The sequence below is a fragment of the Notechis scutatus genome, chromosome 2 (assembly GCF_049901735.1).
Source record: "Notechis scutatus isolate UNSWTSFEM ecotype Mainland chromosome 2, rNotScu1.2, whole genome shotgun sequence".
NCBI classification, from domain to species: domain Eukaryota; kingdom Metazoa; phylum Chordata; class Lepidosauria; order Squamata; family Elapidae; genus Notechis; species Notechis scutatus.
Window position 1 is genome coordinate 76933332 of NC_142010.1, and position 19878 is coordinate 76953209.

Genomic DNA, 19878 nt, shown 5'->3' on the forward strand with positions numbered 1-19878 from the left:
CCTCTTCATCAGAGCCCCCCAATGGGCAAAAGTCACCCTGTAGAGATGACATACAAGGAGGGACACCCTGCAGGTTGCGGAGAGCAATGGATATCCTGCTGGACTCAGGGTTTCTTCCCTCTTTGCTGAAGACAAAGACGAGGCGGCCAAAATGTCTGCTGTGAAGCTGGGGCAGCTGAAGAAACCAAGATTGTGCTGGACCGGTGTGAGTGGACAGTGATTGGAGCTGAGTGAAGTGACTTTTGAATGTTGCTTAGGATTTACCCTAAAAGAAAATTAATCAGGAAAAAGAGGCTCTCTGGAATACTTTCTAGCAGCAACTAAAGAGAGGCAGAGAAAAACTGTACCCTAACAGGAAATAAGTTAAAGTTTATAATACAGAAAGACTGGTTGTATAAATCTTATTGGCATGACCTAGAATAGGCATTTTACAATGCTGGACACCAGACTGGCTATTGGATATTTTGTTTGAAACATTTTGAAATAAATAACTGATAGAACAGCTTTAAAGTGGATTTTTAAACCTTGATTTCTAAGTGGAAGGCACCATCTACTGGTGAATGGATATATGCTATGTCATACCCCTAAAGAATAATAGAGCAACCATGGGAAACCTTGATAAGAGAAGAATAACACCTGGAGGTTTGCTATATTATTTATTGTTATATACTTATCTACTTCATGGTGACTAGAGGATCAACCTTGAAAACGTGGAAGATATCTAACAGGATAACTTTTGAACATTGAAACTAACTAGCAAATTAAAAGGTAGATTTAAAGAATCACTTGGAAAAAAAACCTGGTGTTAGCCTTCGTTTGATTTCATAGGAATTCTAGCAATAAACTATGTTATTCACAGGGTTTTTGTGAATAGGTACATTTATTTTTGCTCGTTGTCCTTCAAACATGGCAACAACGGTTATACTGGATAAAGTCAGCGCTGAGATAATTCGCATCTCAGCGCAATTTATCATGAGGCCCCACCCCGTGGAGCTAACTAACATCCGCCCTCCCCATTAGTCCTATGCACCTCCACCCCGCAATTCTAAACACAACTAATTTACCAAGCAGTATGTGGTTTAAATCTCGAGCTGCGACTTAATTCACCCAATTCCACCCCAATGAGACTCCGTGTTATGTTTCGGGAAATGAGATGAGTCAGAGCGATAAGCCTCCTCCCACCTCCATCCTTGTCACATGTCCGTGGCAATACGGGATAGATGAGTCAAGCCAGGATGGGATCTGCAGGAGTGGAAAACCTTCCCCGACCAAGTCAATACATTGGAAACGGCAGGATCGGACGTTCCTTCCCCAACCAAGATAACATGTTGGGCTTCACTCCAGGGACAAACCAGTAGGATCATTGAAGCCCAACACCTGGACTGTATAAATAAAACCTATTGATTAACTGTGGGATATAAAGAACTATAACTATTATATTTCCTGATGAACAATATCAAGATCAAATAATCTGCTGGCTTTGGGATGTCAAAAAATAGCCTCTGGAGCAGTGACAGATGACTGACAGAACATTGTATACTTCTTGGACTTTTTAAAAATAAGGCAAGATGGCCCATCAGGAAGAACCAGGGGCACAAAAAGAAATTATGATGTTACTTCAAAGCTTTTATGATGAGGAATTTCAGGGAGATGAAGGACCTATTACATAATATAACTGGAAAGACTGAAAATGTGCAACAAAGAATAATGAAACAAGATAATAAAACCCAGGAAACTGTAAGCTTAGAGGATGCAATAGAACAGATGACACAGCAAATAAAACAAGGAGAAAAGAAGGAGGAGATCATAAAGTTGGGTGAAATAAAGTTGGTGAAATATATATTAGGAGGTAGAAAAATGGCATTGAATAAATTGAAAGATATTTTTGGAAAAAAGATAGAAGATTTGACAGAGGACTTATGGGTGGACTGGCAGCAAAAAATAGTGGGGATGGAAACAATGGTTGGGTTAAATATGAAAGATGTAGATAAGGACCCAAGGGAGGAGTATGGGAGACAAGTCAAAAAGAGAAGAAGTGAAACTTTCGAGAGGATGAGAGATGATGGATAAGGAGGATTTTTCTTAAATAAAAACAAGAGCAGCTGTACCAAAAGAATAGATTAAAAATTAGAAATGGGGGGAATATTGTTATACATATTTTTACATAATACATTTAAAATAAATGTTAGAGGTTGAGATTAGATTTTGAAAAAGGATGTTATCAGGTATGCTCAAAAACAATACTATTACTATTAGAAGAATGTAGCAAATATTGCATAATTGAAAAATGGATTATGTACTGATCCAGAGATGTATAATAACATTAAATCACATGTCTGATTAATGTAGTAATTTTCATTTGCACTAATATTACTTTTGTATTAAAATGAATGACATTCAGATGCCACATTGTCCATGAAATGATGTTGATGTATGTTTAAAAATTAAACTTTACAAAAAAAAAAAAAAAGAATATAGACTATATGTGCCTCTCAGACCATCAGAGCCAAATTCACAATTTAAGAAGGCTGTTGAAAATAATGTAGCTATTTCAAACTTAGTTGTTTTCTTTCTGATGTCTCTTCCTTCATGAAACAAACATGAAAGCCTGAATTTTGACCATATATATCCAAAATATATTAGCAGAAATCCCAAATGGGAACAGAAAAATCATCTGAAAAAACAGAATGTTTCTCTTTCAAACAAACTGAACTGTAGAGCTGAATCCTTATATCGTGGTTGGACATGTAACTATCACAAAAAGTCATTAGATTGTGACTCCACCCACTGGATGAATACTAATAGTGAATATTGCCTTTCTTTGGTAAAAGATTAAGGACAGCTGTGGTCCAGCAACCTTGAGTAGACAATATTATTTTGCAATTCCCTGTCTTTAGTCTCAAACCAGCACTACTATTTGAGAACTTAGAAGAGGTAGTAAGTTGATGTAAGATGCAAAAGTGAATTTGCAACAAGCAACAGCTGGGACAGCAAAATGGTTATGGTATTCACAGAGATCTAGCAAAAGGAGTCCCACAGCATGACCAAGAGAAAAGAGACACAGGAACTGTAGACTTAAGGACATACCAAAAAGTGACCAGTTCACAAGGGTGAGAAATAAAATCAGGAAGGAGAAAGATGAAACTAGACAATGTGTGGAACTGCTTGCTAGAGGAAAAGACCTTGCTGCAGGGATGGATGCTACCAGTTCTGCCCGGTTCTATACAACTGGTAGCTCTGAAGAGCAGCAGACACCAAACCAGTTCTGTGTTTGCTGCTGTTTGGCCCACCCGGGCTCTTACGTGTCCTTTGTTTCCTGCTTTTTCAACCTCAGCTGCTTTGCGCAGCACAGTTGAGGTTGAAACAGCAGGGGAAAAGTGGCTTTTCAAATGCTGCGCACCTGCACGCAGCACTTTTCAGCTGTCCAGGCGGCACAGCTTAAGCCTTTTTTATATGGGCGCACAGCAAAACATAGTCACTGAACCGGTAGTAACACTGGTTGAATCCCACCCCTGCCTTGCTGATCTGAAGATGCCAGCATAAAACAAGCTTCAATTAAATGGATTCATTGATGAGATCAGGTTGTTCACAGATCTGCAGGGGATGCCTGTTCTTCTATGCTGGTGGAACAGTTGGGCCAGTGGGAAGCAAGCCACCACAGCACTGCCTAACTTAACACTGGGTTTCCAGATGATCTCGACCCTGACACGTTTAATGTCTTCCAAGTGTGGTAATTCTGCTAAAACAGAATTGGTTTAGACTGGCCAGTTTTTCTCAAAATTGCCCTCAGATGTATCTCCTATAATCAATCATGTCTACAGCTTTCTATATATTGCCCCAGAGATTCAGATAGCTCTGATCCTTTTACCTTTTTGTAAGACTTTGAAGACCTGGCTGTGTCCTCAGAAGTGTAAGCTTGGTTGTTAACGTCATCTTAGGGACTGATTTACCTCATGGGATGTTGCTTTTAATTTTGTTTTGTTTTTTTCATCTTTGTTTGCTACCCAGAGTCAGTATTGTGAGAAGGGCAGCCAAATTGTGTGTGGGTGTCAATAGGAGTACAAAGCAATAGCATTCCAGCCACCCTGACGTACTTCTCAGAATGAATAATTGCAAAATCACAAAAAGCAATATCATTGTTCTTCATTTTAGGCTCAGCTTCTCCCACCATTCACCCTAATGTTGACATTCTGAGGGTGAAGAAAGGAGACTCCATCCAATTACTTTGCTTGGGGAAATTGCCTGTTGAGTGGATCGGTATCCAGAATGGGTCCACCATGATGGTGTATGACAATGGCACCCTCTACGTGCCTGAGGCTAGTTGCAACCAAATGGGAAGCTACCAGTGTGCTTATATCAACAAACCAGAAGAGGGGATTAGAACTATATATGTGGCAGTAACAGGTAACCAGATTTCTCTTTATTATCTCTCTCATATGCTCTGAAAATAAATCATTGCATATGCTAAATAAACACTGTCTGGGAATTGTGTTCCCCATACGTCCACTATCAACTGTCAGTGTTTTTACAGGGGATGAAGGGTTTATAGAGTGTGAAGTGTGAAGCCTACTGTGGATATGTTAGGGTCTTGCTCCATCACGTAGCAAAGACACTTGGTGGAAGATGGAAAACCTAGGCCAGCTGGATTAGAAACTGACCCCTTTTTTTGAATAATTTTATCAGCAAGGCTTAACTATACAAATATTTTTTTCATATAGGAAACAAAGCAATCATGGGAAATCCCTGCTGCAAATTTGTCCAGTTCCACCATGGGAAATTAGTTGATTTGAATGACTCATAGAATGGAGTCCTTTCAAGCAAAAGAGGTAGTTGTTAATTCAGATGCCTACAATCACAGAACATTATCAACCTTGACTGTTGGCCAGAATGTGTCCCAAGGAGAACATGCTTACAATTTGGGGGCCCTTTTCTTTTCACAACTGGAAGATCTGAAGAATGAGGTTGCCAAGTAAATTGTCCTAGGGAAAATCTATTGGTGTGGGGTTTTTTTAAGAGCCAAAACTGACTTGGTGGTATAAATGACTCTGGATTAACAACTCCTGCTTTATGAGAAAATGGTGGCCATGGCCAAGAAATTTGCCCTTCAAGACTACACAGAGACTTTAGCTACTGCAAAATGCATCACTGCTGATTTGCACTAGCTATTACCTGTTACCTAAGCATGATTGACGATGCTAGTTATCACATATAAAGCCCTGTAAGTCTTGGAGCCTTGGACCAATTTAAGGCCTGTCCTTTCAATGAGGGAGACCGAAACCTGCTGAAGATCCCTTCCTACCATGAAGCACAATGAGAGGGAAATCTTCTCCTGAGACAAGACTGACTTTATCAAATATTAGTGGAGTAATCACACCAATCTACTTGATATTGATTGGCTATTGCATACATTATGTTATTACTGTTAAAAATGAAGGCAAATATATCTGCCCCAAGATATTTTTGCAGGATTCAGTCTTGTCACCAGAATGTGAGACAGAACGTCCCTGAGGATGGGATCCAGCATGAGTCTGAAAGCTCAGTAGTCTAAACCTCTGTTCCTGGTGACCGACCCCAGATTGGATCCTGTTATTACTTCTATTATAATTAATATCTGTATGTTGTCTGGGTTGAGGCAAAGGATATATCTCATAAACAAAACAAATACACCACAAATACAACAGAGGCCTTGACTGAGAGAGAATACCTGAGAATATGTCAAAGATTTTGCTCTCACCACGTCAGCACCAGACAACCTTATTTCAGATTAATTCCAGCTATTTTTCTATGTGTGCCAAGCTACCATATAGATTCATAACATATTTCTTCTACAGATCCTGAGTCTGTGTGGTGTGGCCTTCACAATGTTTATCCTATTGTGGAAAAGGGCAGCGATGCCTTGATTCCGTGCCTGATTGCTGACCCAAGATTCACAGGCAACATGACCCTCCTTAAAGACTCTTCTCCAGTTCACTCAAGAGTCTCATTCAGTCCTAAGGAAGGAATATGGATTCATAATGTAGACCTGGGTGATAAAGATTCCTATGAGTGTAAAGCCCAGGTTCATGGAGAATGGGTGATTTCACCCAGAATTACTCTTTCTGTCTATGGTAGGTTGGAACTGCTCTTTTGTCACTACTTGAACATGTGTTTCCAAGCCTTTGGGGACAGTTGTTGTAGCAGCATATAGAAAAAGTGCTCCAGTGCATGTGGTTCATTTTTTTTCCAACATGGAGAGGTTGGTTCCAAATTCTATATATTCATTGTGCTGTGCAATGCTAGACCAATATTAATCAACAAAGAACAAGTATACATTTTGGCAGGACAATGAATAGCTGCTTTGGTACATTAGTTGTTCTTTACTGTCACTGCCAAAGTGGCTTGAAATATGTTAAAGTAAAATGGCAAACACCCTCCATGATAACTTTTCAATCCATTGGGTCAAAACTGCTGAAAAAGATGCCTGAAAGGTTTGGAAAATACACCATCATTAAGCAGAAAATAGGAAAGGTATAACTTAAGAAAAGATGAGGGTGTTGGGGTTTTGTTTTTTTTACTGACAAGCCCTCCAGCTCAGTTTGTATTTAACAGACTTTTCTGGCTTTTCTTAGACAATCACCAGCCTTTGATGGTTACTATTGGAGGACTAGCAAACCATGTGCGGTTACAGGGAGAACCATTCAGCATTTCCTGCAGAGTACAATATTACTCTTATGAATATAATGGCACATGGATCTATCCCCTGACTGCAAACGTAAGCCATTTCTGTGGGTTTTAGACATGCACCTTAGCTTCTGTTGTTTGTTGACTCGTGGTAACTGTTCTATTTCTACCGTTACGAGATGAGAGAAAAAGGATAGCAGATAATTATCTTTTTACTGTTCTGTATTGTGTACAGTGGTAGATTTGTCTTCTGTACAGATGCAGATAGATAAACTCCACAAAACATCCATAACAAAGTACTTTTATTGGTTCATCAAGAATCCTCATAACTCACATTTGTGATGAAGTTCATCTTTAATGACCAATCCTTTCCATATTTGTCTTGTAAGTAAAAAGATGATTATCTGCTATCCTTTTTCTCTCATCTCATAGCGGTAGAAATAGAACAGTTACCATGAGTCCATGAGTTCAGCCAAGAGTAAGGAAAACTCCCCCAACCCATCGAGTGTCAATTTAGTGACCAATCAGGATTACAGATGTGGTCACGTGATATGGACTACATTTCCCAGGATACCTTAACCACATTTACCATGATGCATTCCCTTAAGGGGACAGTTCACAATCGCTATCTAACTATCCAATTCCCATACACTGGCTGGACAGCACATTTGTCTTGAATGAGCTCAGAGTTACTTGTGGCTTGTATAAACCAATTCATGCAAGGACTTAGACCTGTCTTCCGGAGTTATTAACAGATAATCAGAGTTGGAAGGGACCTTGTAGATCATCTAGTCCAACCCCCTGCCCAAGCAGGAGACCCTACACCATTTCTATTGAACAACAATGTCTACCATCCCTAACCAGAAAGACATCATGAGCATCTAATGATATAATATGTGCTGCGATGTCACAATGAAAATTCTGCTCTTTTGATATTTGGATGCAACTTTGTGACACACAACTAAAAAATAGCAGTGTTTGCAAAATGACACATGTGTCATCATTTTGACATCATCATGCCTCGATTGTGAGGCTAATATCTGGCTGGGATGTCGGAAATTGTAGTCCTGAGACAATTCAAATTGAAGAAAGCTGCTTCAACTGCATATTGCACATTAACTTTGCACTTCTCAAGGTTGTTTGCTTTTGCATCCAGTTTGTCTTAACTGCTTCATTATAAGATTCTCTTGAAACTGCCTTGCAAACACAAACTTCAGTTGTTTCTTATAAGAATAAGAGGCAGAAGCAAACAAAGGATATTTATTTATTAAATGGATGTACTCTGAATCTTATGTTTTTCTTTTCACCTACTTTAATTGTTTGTAAAAGTGTTTTTATACTTAGGTATACTTTTATATTTAAATAATACAGATGGGAAACCATTGTCCTCATGGCTTATTATTTAAGAACTAGCATAGTCTTAAATATATATAAATCATGAAATGGGATTAAAAAAAATATAAGTGGAGGACCAGTGGCTTCAAGGGAAAGCCCTGAAATCTGGTAAAGGTTTAATTGGAGATGATGGCAATGAGCATTAGAGCTCATATTTCCAAATCAGCCCAGTAATATCTGTCTTTTCTTACCACAGGCCATCTGGAATACAACGGATTTAGATACTGGATTATCTCAGTCATACGCCACTGATTACTTCCTATTCATTTCAGCAGTTCAGTTACAAGACAGTGGAATATATACTTGTCATGTGGAAGCTGCACAATTACATGTAAATGTTTCAGCTACTCTCCAAGTGCTAGGTAGGTGACAACACAGGGAAAACCTCCTCACCCATCAATAAAAATAGATCCTGTGTATCCAAAACACCCCATCAGTTTACAAATAATGTTGTCTTCTTTCACTTTCTATTGGATTTTTACATTGTGGTAGCCGATCAGAAGGCTTTTATGAATACAAATATGGAATGTTAGTTAAATCAATCAGAAACTAACAGTGCATGAGAACAATTCCAAAGGTGGTCTAACATTTAGTATTCTAGTGTCTCAGTAAAGAAGATACATGATAAAGATAGAAATTCTTAATATTTTCTAGAATACAAGTGTGTTATGTAAGTATGTTTCTTTATGCTTCAAGAAAAGTATACAACCATAAAACACCGAAACTCAGTTACTTCTCATTGATTAATATATCTACTACAAAGTTTTCAAATGAAATATAGCATTGCTTTCTCCTCTTTAAAAATTCATCAAGATAAGAATAAAATTTCTAATTCCTTCAGAATCAGGAACATGGAAGGCAAGATACTTCCTCTTCCCACGTTCCATATTTCTATTCATATCTCTCCACCATTTTCAATGGCAAGGTTTCTGGGGTAATTCAACTATCTTGCTCCTATCGAATCTTGTCCATAAAATCCATTTAGTGCTTAAGTACAACATGACTAACTTTTCTGCTTTCCTGATATATCTAAGAGAAGTCAAAAGCTTAAAAGCTCCTAAAGAAGAACTGAATTACCCCAGAAATATGAAGTTTATATTCTGTCCTAGCCTTTCCTGAGTTCATGTTTGTTTATTTTGTAAGCCCATCAATAGGAACTGTCTATCTATTGGATTTTGTGGGCCATCTAATAAAACCTCTTTGGGGTTAAAGATCAGATCAGAACTCTTTAAATCACCTTTTCCTGCATACCTTCCAGTTGGGGTTGTGTGAGTTGTTTTTCAATGTATTTCAAGGCTGCCAGGACAGAGACAGGAAATTGAATGAAGTCTTGCCTGTGGGATTTTTAAATTCTGCATACAAAAGTCACTATTTGCTGTGGCAGATAATGAATCATGGGCATGCAATAGTGCAACATGTAGCATCATGGCTGCTCCTTGTGAATGTTGCAAGAATTACTTGGAATTTGGTGTTCTGTCCATACCCTTACAAATATTGAACCTCATTGGACAGTTTTCATAAGCCATGGATTCTTGGGCTTCTTCATACAATTTGTCACGTTCCTAAAAATCATTTCTGTGATTCCCTGTAATCCAAACCCAATACATTCTAGTCATTCTTCCCTTCCACAGTCCAAACAGGCTCTTTGATAATTTCTGAGGAGTTGAAATGAAGAAAGTACTTTATTTTAGCTTTGGAATGCTGCTGTTTTGTTGCAGGACTCCTCAGTCATTATCATCATTATAGCTTCCACAATGAGGAACTCTACTAAGAGCCGAGCTGTTTTCCTCAAGGAGAAAAACTTTTTCCCTTTACTTCCCTATGGATTAACTTTGTACTTTGCTTTTCAGAGAAAGGGTATCTGCGCTTGTCCACATTACAGAACAAAATTCAGGAGACAAACTTGCATCTGGACCTAAATCTTCAGGTGCTTATTGATGCTTATCCTAGACCTTTAACATATAGATGGATACATGTGAACCGATCAAGAAAGTCCATAATCATTGGCCACATGATTTTTGGTCAACAAAGGTAAAGACTATGTAGTGTCTCCCCTTCCTTCAGAGTTTTTTTTTGGGGGGGTGGGGGGGGGGTGGGGTTCAAATTACAGGTTTGTTTACAGTCCTAATTTTCAGGGAAAGAAAGGCTGTCCGATGTGGTTGCCTCACATAACTGCAGCAAATGCAGCATGCATTTTATCGAGTCTTTCTCTAAGAAGATCAGAGATAAATGTTAGTCACACCAGAGCCTTTTAGAATAGAACAGGATAAAATGTAGGAACTTGCACATATAGCAACCCAAGGAATTTATCTGATTGAACCAAGAAGAATTTGAACCTGGACTTCCCCATACATGTATGACTTTATGAAAAAAATCTGAGGCATCTAAAACTCACTGGGTCTGTCTATCTTCAAAGTTCATGTGATTTGCTGTTTAAAGTTGGATCTCTAATTCATGAACTGGAATGAGAAGATCACAACAATACATGAAATTACCGCTGCTTAGGTAATTTCTTCAAGGATCAGTTTTGTCTTCTTTGCTTTTTTGCATCTATGTTGAGCCCTGGGACCTTAATGGTTCTATTTGCACAACTCAATTGTGCATCACTTGTCCCAGCCACGAGGAGATGCTATCAATTTCCTTTGTTGGTGCTGGGAAGTTGTTGGGATCTGGATTGGAGAGAATAAACTGAAGCTCAGTCCTCACATGTCAGCATCCTGTGTCACCACCAGAAGTATTCCTTGATGCTCAAACATTACCCAACAGGAAGCAGGTTTGCAAATTGGGGATCATTCTTAACTCAAAGCTGCTGTTGAATAAGCAAATGGAAACTATCCCTAGAGGGAGCTATGCCCAACTCTGGTTAGATAAGCAGCAATGTACTTATCTTACCTGGGGCAGGAGGACTTAGGTCCTCATGCCATCTAGTTGGACTAATGAAAGTCACTTAATAGAAGACTGCCCTTGAAGAGTATTTAGAAACTACAGCTAGTTCAAAATGCAGTGGCCTGCATTTCATAGTTTCAGCTTCAACATTGGGAGCACATAACACCAGTTTTGCAATCCCTGCATTGTTTACCATTTGTTTTCTTGTCTAACTGAAAGTACTGGTTTTGAACTGCAAATGCTATTCATGGCTTGCAGATAGTCCCAGGATTTGCTTGTCCACCCAGTTTTGATTCTAACAATTATTTCCATGCATATCTGTTCTCTCTTTTGGCAGACACAACAATACACTCAGGCTGAATTGGATGGAGGAAAAAGACGGTGGTGAATATATATTTTTTGCAGACAATGGGGAAGCCAATGCATCTATTCATTTTTACGTCTCTGTGAAAAGTATGTTTTGTGCTACTCATTCTTTGTAATAATATGTGGGAAATGGGAATGATCTTGGGAGACAGAGATGCAGCCAAGGGGATAGATAGATTAATGGTGAGATAAAAGAGAAAGAGGCAGGAATGTGGATAGGGCAAATGGCTCAGAAGGGAGTTTCTTGGGCTGTAAAGGAGATGGGGAAAGGGGGGGTGAGATTCTGTTAACATACAGTAAGTAGCCTTACAAATAGCATAGAATTGGCTCATGTAACCATGCTTCCCATATGGAGTTTATGAAAAGGCTGATATTTTTCAAGCCAGAGTGCTTGATGTTAGTTGCGAAGTCCTGTCTGGTCCAACACAACCCCATGGACAACGTTTCTCCGGGCCTTCCTGCCTTCTATCATTTTCTGGAGTCCATTTAAGCTCACACCAACTGCTTCAGTGACTCCATCCAGCCACCTCATTCTCTGTCATCCCCTTCTTCTATTGCCCTCAATCTTTCCCAGCATTAGGCTCTTCTCCAGTGAGTCCTTCCTTCTCATTAGGTGGCCGAAGTATTTGAGTTTCATCTTCAGGATCTGGCCTTCTAAAGAGCAGTCAGGGTTGATCTCCTCTAGGACTGACCAGTTTGATCACCTTGCAGACCCAGAGTGCTAGAAAACTCAAAAGCCACATCAAAATCTTTCTAAGGGAAATCCAGTTGCCCTTGAAACCAAATATAATTTTAACTATATCAGTGTAGGTAAGCAAAAGGAAATTATCTTCTTTTTTGTGGCAAAGCAAACACACCAGGTATACTTTCCCCCCCAAATCTGTATTTTATCACTGTTAATATGGTCCTAGAAGTAATCCTGAATTCTTATCAGAAGTAGCCTTTCCTAGTCATGATTGAATCAATTCATTCAGATGGAAAAAAATAATTTGACTTTATGCCCTGTATAGAAAAAGTGATGGGAAGCTAAGTTGCAAAGAATATGCTATTAATCTGATTTGCTGCAAGTTCTGTTCTTTAGTGTGCCACCATTTTAATTTTGCTAATGAGATTTGAAATAAAGAAAATATGCTGCCCTCTGCTGTCTTTAATGGTTCCTTTGTATTTGCTTTGTAGCTAAACCAAAAGTTACAGTGTTGACCAACATTTCCAATGGTCTCCAATGTGAAGTAACTGGCTATCCTCCTCCACGTATTCAGTGGTACAAATTGCACCCCCATGTTGATAGGTGAGTTAACAGAATCACAGCACAAGCCAGTGCATTTCTACTCAAACATGCCTGCTGAGACTTAGATATGTAATGGCACTGCAGCTGTCATATACCACCATTTTCATTATGGAACTGATATATGTCAGTTCTCAATATGCTGACTCTGTTAATCACTTAGAAAGGGCTGCAAAGCCCTGTGAAGCAGTTGATATGTCTAAGTGCTATTGCTATTGTTATTTTTTATATAACTATAATGAAGGAAACCCACTGGGCTAATTTATTTGTTTATGTTTTGGTTTCTTTTCAAATGCAAATTCCTACTATGTAATCTCTGGAGTAGTTAATTTACATTAAGATGATAGTATGGTTGAGGAAATCAATAAAAGACAAAAGGGTATAGGGGGAAAAGTGGGGTTTATGAAGCTGATTGCCATAAGAAACTCTTGCTAATTTGCAGATTGTCCTTATTTGTGAATGATTCTCATCCATTTGTTGTTTCTTTTGGAGTGTTACCTTCATTGCACAATTTTGGATGGTTGCTGCTAATTCAAATGATCTAAAAAGATAAAGGCCAAATGGCAGTGAGATCAGGAATGGTAGTGCCTAACCCATGTGTTAGACCAGGGCAGAGGTGGTATTCAGCAGGTTCTGACCAATTCTGGAGAATCGGTAGTGGAAATTTTGAGTAGTTCAGAGAACCGGTAGTGGAAATTTTGAGTAGTTCGGAATACCACCTCTGACTGGCCCTGCCCCCATCTATTCTCTGCCTCCCAAGTCCCAGTTGATCAGCTGGGTCTTCTTTTGTTGCCCTGCACAGGAGAACAGAGCTGGAAAGCAAGTTAGTGGGATGGGGAGAGAATGGGAATTTTACTGTATCCTCCCCCTGGAGCGGGGTGGGAATGGAGATTTTACAGTATCCTTTCCCTGCCAAACCCACCAAGCCACGCCCACCAAGCCACACCCACAGAATCAGCAGTAAAAAAAATTTAATCCCACCACTGGACCAGGGGTTCCCAACCAGTACTGCTCTGGGTCTGTTAGGAACCAGGTAGCACAAGCAAGCAAAGCGTCATTTGTTCATATGCGGCATGCTAGGTAGTGCACAAAATCACTTCCTCCCACCTGCCAGGTCCATGGAAAATTTTCTTTTCCATAGAACCAGTCCTTACTGCCCAAAAGTTTGGGGACCACTGTATTGGACAATATCTCTTTGACGAATTAGCCATTTCCCCTGTTGTTCTCATTGTTTGGATGAGGATAAGAAAAACCTCTGATATCTCAATCCTTAGAAATTCCAGCAAATAAAATTCTCATCCACCTGTCCTAATAATATCTCTGACATTTTTGTTTGTCCATCAGATGCGGTCAACATGGGGCCCTGGTTTTTAATGACTCCAGTCCAAAAATCATGAGTCAAATTCCCTTTGGAAGTGTGTCATTGAAGAGTGTCTTTAAAGGGAAGATGGAGGACAGTGAGAGCGTTTGCTGTTTTGCAGTTAATAGTGCTGGAAATGACTCCAGTTTCATTACATTTTCTGTTTCTGAGGTTACTGGTAAGATCAATCTCCATATTCATTTGATTAAAACAAATAGTTTTCCTGAATCATTTCAGTCATTTCTCAAGATACTCTGTGTGATTTCACCACCATCTTTTTTTTTAATCTATGATTTTTCCATTCACATAAAGCAAACATTTACTATAATTGGGGGGGCGGGGGGCGGCTGAGAAAATTAAACAAGAATAGTAGAGTTATTTGAAAATTCAAATGGACAAAAAATAAAGGAAAGGGGAAAAAATCCAAAAAGGAATGGATTTCCACTTGAAACTTACACATTTTAATTCCTTTTATTTTATTTTGTTTTTGTTTTTTCGTAACTTACATGAAAAAAACCTATTGCAGGTTTTTAGCAATAAATGCACATTTTCCATCTCTAATTTCTACTCTCTAGGCTAGTTTTTCATCTTTTTGTAAAGAATGGATGGATGACTTCATGATTGATGAGTATTTAATTTTGCCTTCTCCAACTGTTTTGGAAAATACATCCCTACTATCTTATTCTATTGCACCAAAAGGAGTAGAAAAATCAATGTTTTTCTTTTCTTTTTTCCCTTGTCCTACACTTTTCTCTCTTTTCTTTATCTCCCTTGTTTTCCCATTATTTTCATTTTTCTATATTTTATATTTTGAAAAGCTAATAAAAATACTATAAGAAAAGGAAAATACATCTCATCATCCCCATCTGTGAATTATTGTCCAAAATACCTGGATACATTTTCAGCATGAATTAACTCAATGCCATTCATAAAGGTATAAAGCACAAAGACAGGTATGACAAATTTAAAAGAGTAGTTTGATTCCTACATCATGCCAAATGATTGTTTGTTCAATTAACCACGATAGTCTTGGTTGGCATAACATGCTGTGCCAGAAACCAAATGCCTCACAGCTGTGTTTACTTTGCAAACACAGCAATATTGCAGACAGAGAAAAATAGTCAGGTTCTGATTATATTTACCATAGTTTGACAAAACTGACTATAGAACCTTCTTCCTTTGGTCTCAAGAATGTTGGAATTCCCTGCCACTGTTGTCTTCTGTCGTGTCTGTTACCCGGTGAGTATTGCTGGTTATTTTCTATTCTTTCTTGACCCCCTGTATATTCCCTCCCTCTTGGTTTGTGTTAATGGGGTCGTCTGTGTTTGCTTGCGTGTCGGTTGTGTTTCTTGCCCTTGATCTTAACTGATCGATGTGGCGTTTCCATGATTGTCCATCAGTTGTTTGCAGCCTGTAGGAGTGTGGCTCTGTCAGTTGGGTTATGGTCGCGGTACCCATAGTGGGTCTCCGGTAAGGTTCTTTGCATAGACTGCATCGCCTGGTGCAAAAACCCGGTACTTGCTTGAGGAGTCTGGGGTTTTTCCGGGTTGTATGTGGGGTGCAGTCTGTCGAGTGGGGACCTTAGTTTCCTCCCCATTAGTAATTCTGCCGGGCTTTTGTTTGTTGTTGTATTTGGGGTTATATGTTGTATTAGAAGCATTTTATTTATTTTTTCTTGTATGTCCCGTGTTCGATTTTTTGGATGGTTTTCTTTGTAAATTGAACCATCCGTTCAGCCTATCATTGGCCGCCGGATGTGCCGTCGCTGTCAGTGCGTGTCGTATGCCCGCTCCGCTAGGAATTTTCGAATTCCAGCGAGGTGAATTGGGGCCCATTGTCTGACACGATGACGTCCGGGAGGCCGTGGGTTGCGAAAAGTTTTGTTGAGTACCTTGGTGACAGCTTCTGTTGTGGTGGTTTTCATGTTGCTTACCTCCAGCCAATTGGAGTAAGCATCCACCGTGATGAGGAATGTGTTTCCTCTTGTGGGGCCGGCGAAGTCTATATGTATTCTGGACCATGGCCCCCTGGGGGTCTCCCATTCTAGTATTGGTGCGGCGGGGGTTTGGTCTGGTTTCTTGGCAGCGTGAGCACCTGGCTACCCAAGCCTCAATCTCCTTGTCCATGCCTGGCCACCAAGCGTAACTTCTGGCCAAGGCTTTCGTTAATCGTACGATGCCCGAGTGCCCTTCGTGCAAAAGTTTTAATACTTTCCTTGTAATTTTTCTGGTATGACCACCCTGTCCCCCCATAACAAACACCCTTTCTGTAAGGACAGTTCTGTTTGCCAGTTTCGCGGGAGATTCTAACGGGCCAATCCGTGCGGCTCGCTCGACCAATCCGGTCGCCGCGCGCTTTAGCCAATCGCGGCGCGGGGTTTTACGAGTATGTTAATTGACTGTACAGAACATCTGTCCTTCTGCATTTTGTTTTTCCAGGAAAGGAGAACAAGATCCCCAAACTACTTTATGCAGTCTTTGGAGGCACAATGGGTTTTCTTCTTCTATGTATCATCATCTTGGTCTATAAATATAAACAGGTAATTTTTTTAAAAAATTATGTATGGAAGGAAAAATAATCAAAAATTTGTCCAAGATACCAAAGAAGCTCTGAAACTCAAGTGACTTGGTGTCAATTGGAATAAGGACCAATTCCTCAGAAAAGATTTTAATTGTATTTGTTTTAATCTATGGAGTGATATTACTTTATTAACAATTACATTGTTGAACAGATATTGTGAACGCATGTTCTAGTTTTAGTTACCCAGGGGTAAGATTGATGGCCAATAAGTTTGTTAAATAAGTAATTTACAGAATAATAACTTAGTTTTCACAAAATACATATGTCTCCCCCCCCCCCCAATATAAATTATCTCTTGTTTTTTCTTTTCCTCCCTTTTTTCCTTTTATGGGTATCTTTCTCAGTTCTTATCCTATGTTTTAAGTTACTGCTTCTCCTTTTTTAATAAGGAAATGCTCTATTAATTCTTTATTCACATTTCAATGCAACAATCTGTCATTTTATTAGATTACCATAATAGGATCAGGCTGTATAAGCACAATACCAAAATTCTGTGAAACATATGATTCCTAAATAATTTCTCTTCTCAGAAACCAAAATATCAAGTCCACTGGAAGATTATTGAAGCCTGTGAAGGAAACAATTACATCTTTATTGACCCTACCCAGCTTCCTTACAATGAGAAATGGGAATTTCCTAGAAGCAACCTGCAATTTGGTGAGGAGCACCTCTAAATTTTTATCTCTAATCAAAAAGCTCATTTGGCTCTACTAGTAGATTAAATACTGAAAACATGCAACAGTATGAAAATATCTAATTGTTGAATAGGATTGTGACGTTATTCTTGTTGAAAATGTTGAGGTTTTATAAAAACAGAAAAATATTGAGGTTTTATAGAAGCAGAAAAATGATGCCAGATAAAAATTAACTTTTGAATCCAAGAGTAAATAAATTCTGGAATATGCAGTTTATAGATCATCGAAATGTTGTTGTTATTGTTGTTGTTATTGTTTTTAAACCTGCTGAGATTGAATAACCAAAGCGAGGCATAATGGAAAAATAGAAAAGGCTTTTGAAAATCTCACCTTGGCCCTATTGACTTATTCACTATTAAGAGGCTCTGCTAAAAATGTTTTCAATTGGGGTAACCGCCAGAATCCTGATAATTATGTTTTCAAGCATATATTCTCACCCACACCTAGAGAGAATTAAAATCCAAATTTATTATGTATTTATTAAACTTGTGTTCCAACCATTTCATCTAGAAGCAACTCTGTAAGGCTTACAAACATCAAAACCACTAAACGTTAAAAGGGCTAAAACAATAAATAACAACAATAATAATTTGTTGTTAAAAGATGAGGAAGAAAAGGAAACACAACAGGAGAGAGAGCTGAGGTCTTCTAATCTAATAGTCACCTCCAGAGTAATATCACCTTCTTGGGGCTACAGGACAACTGGCAAAGCCAAGTCTTTAGCCCCTTATGGAGGGTCAGGAGGGTGGGTGTGGATCTTACCTCAGGGATATGGGGGGGGTAAGATGTTCCAACGGTCAAGAACCATGGCCGAAAAGGCTCTTCTGTTAGACCCTGCCTGCTGAAATTCCTTGCCGGATGAAGTCTGCAGCATGTCCCTTCTGCTGGCATGAGTGGAGCAGGCTAATCCCAGTGGGGTGATATAGGGCTGTTCAGATAGCCTGAATCAATGCTTTAAAAGTGATAAGCAATACCTTGAATTGCACCTGGAAGCAAACCAGCAGCCAGTGCAGTTTGTGGAACAGCAGTGTAACGTGGGCCAACTTAGGCGCCCCGACAATTGGCCATGTCACTGCCTTCTGCAACAGTTGTGGCTTTCCAATACTCTTCAAGGGCAGCCCCATGTACAGTGCATTTGCAATAGTATAATTACTTCAGTTTACATCTGAATGACAACAAAATAAAGGGCTTTTTTTCAATCACTTCTTGAAAGTGCCGAAGGAAACATTCTGCTTCTTGGAGATGCGATTTTCTTTTCTTTCTATAAACATGGACAAATCTGTTTTTATCTCAAAGTATTTTTGTTCATTTGAAATTGTATCTGATCTTAGGGCTATAATAAATTTTGAAATCATTTGAAATGGTTTTTCATGCTTACAAGTCGGCAGAAGATGAATTGTGGCTCCAACTTCTTTTACATGGATACAGAGTATTTTTAAAAAACATAAGAAGCCAAGATCATGAATATTTATGACAGAAACGTACTTATATAAGGAGACAGGAAAAGGCTGCCTCCTTTCTCCTTCCTTGTTTTGATTGGCATTAGAGTCTCTAGCAAATAATGTATGCCAAGAAAAAAAAAACTGGAATTAAATTAGAAACTCAGAAACTAAAATAATATACTATTGATGTTGTACTTCAAATTGGTCAGCCAAATGTCCTATGATAAAACTGATAGAATACATATAGCAATATGTTTCAATATTCATATCAATGCATGTTATTAAAAGTAAGTTTAATTTAAAAAATGACAGTATTTCTTTCACAGGAAAAGTCCTTGGAGCTGGAGCTTTTGGGAAGGTGATTGAAGCCACAGCTTTTGGGCTGGGAAAGGAGGATTCTGTCTTGAAGGTGGCAGTGAAAATGCTGAAATGTAAGTACTAGATCAGACCAGCTCCTATGAACCAAAGAGGTTTTCTTTTTCTTTTTTCTTTCTTTTTCTTTGGCCCTACTGATTTCATTTTTTTTTTCATATTTACAAATATTTTTCCCCCCTGATTTTTATCTGTATTCCCTTTAGCACTACCCAGTTCAATTCTTTATTTATGTTTACTTGTATACTTATTACGAGTTTTCACATGTTAAAATGGGGATCCCCAACCCCCGGTTCACAGACTGGCACCAGCCCATAGCATGCCAGAAACTGAGCCTTGCAAACAAACGAAGACCCATCTGTGGGATGCAAGTAACACATTAAACTATGCCCCCTCTGGTCCATGGGAAAACCTCTGCCCACAGAACAGATTGCTGGTGCCCTAAAGGTTGGAGGCTGTGTTAAATCAAAAGAAAAAAAGAAAAAGAAAAATGCATGAAAAACAGAAAAGTGCACTAAAGTTTCCTTATTCTTTTTTCATGCACTTCTTATTTTTTTTCCTTTTGATTTGTCTTTTAACATATGAGTGTTAACTAAAGTTTCCCTTTTTCCTAAATGACTTTGACCTCCTTTTCAACAGATGATTACACTCTTATTGCCTTAAATATTTTACAACTCCCCCCCTTTTAGAATAGAATAGAATAGAACTGGAAGGGATCTCGGAGGTCTTCTAGTCCAGATCCCTGATTAAGCAGGAAAACTTATACTATTTCAGATAAGTGGCTGTCTAGTCTCTTCTTAAAAACCTCCAATGATGGACCGCCCATGATTTTGGAAG

The 19878-nt window shown here is 38.9% G+C and overlaps 1 protein-coding gene across 1 annotated transcript in view; it reads left to right on the forward strand.

Annotated features, from left to right (window-relative positions):
- The window catches only part of CSF1R (colony stimulating factor 1 receptor), a 55033-nt gene that overhangs the window by 10906 nt on the left and 24249 nt on the right, over positions 1–19878 (forward strand). Inside the window, exons 2-12 of the mRNA XM_087955184.1 lie at positions 4153–4404; positions 5832–6107; positions 6609–6751; positions 8252–8417; positions 9906–10086; positions 11279–11394; positions 12484–12595; positions 13937–14130; positions 16391–16491; positions 17063–17189; positions 18996–19100. Of these exons, the coding sequence (XP_087811310.1) occupies positions 4153–4404; positions 5832–6107; positions 6609–6751; positions 8252–8417; positions 9906–10086; positions 11279–11394; positions 12484–12595; positions 13937–14130; positions 16391–16491; positions 17063–17189; positions 18996–19100 (1773 nt within the window). The remainder of the gene's footprint in view (positions 1–4152; positions 4405–5831; positions 6108–6608; positions 6752–8251; positions 8418–9905; positions 10087–11278; positions 11395–12483; positions 12596–13936; positions 14131–16390; positions 16492–17062; positions 17190–18995; positions 19101–19878) is intronic.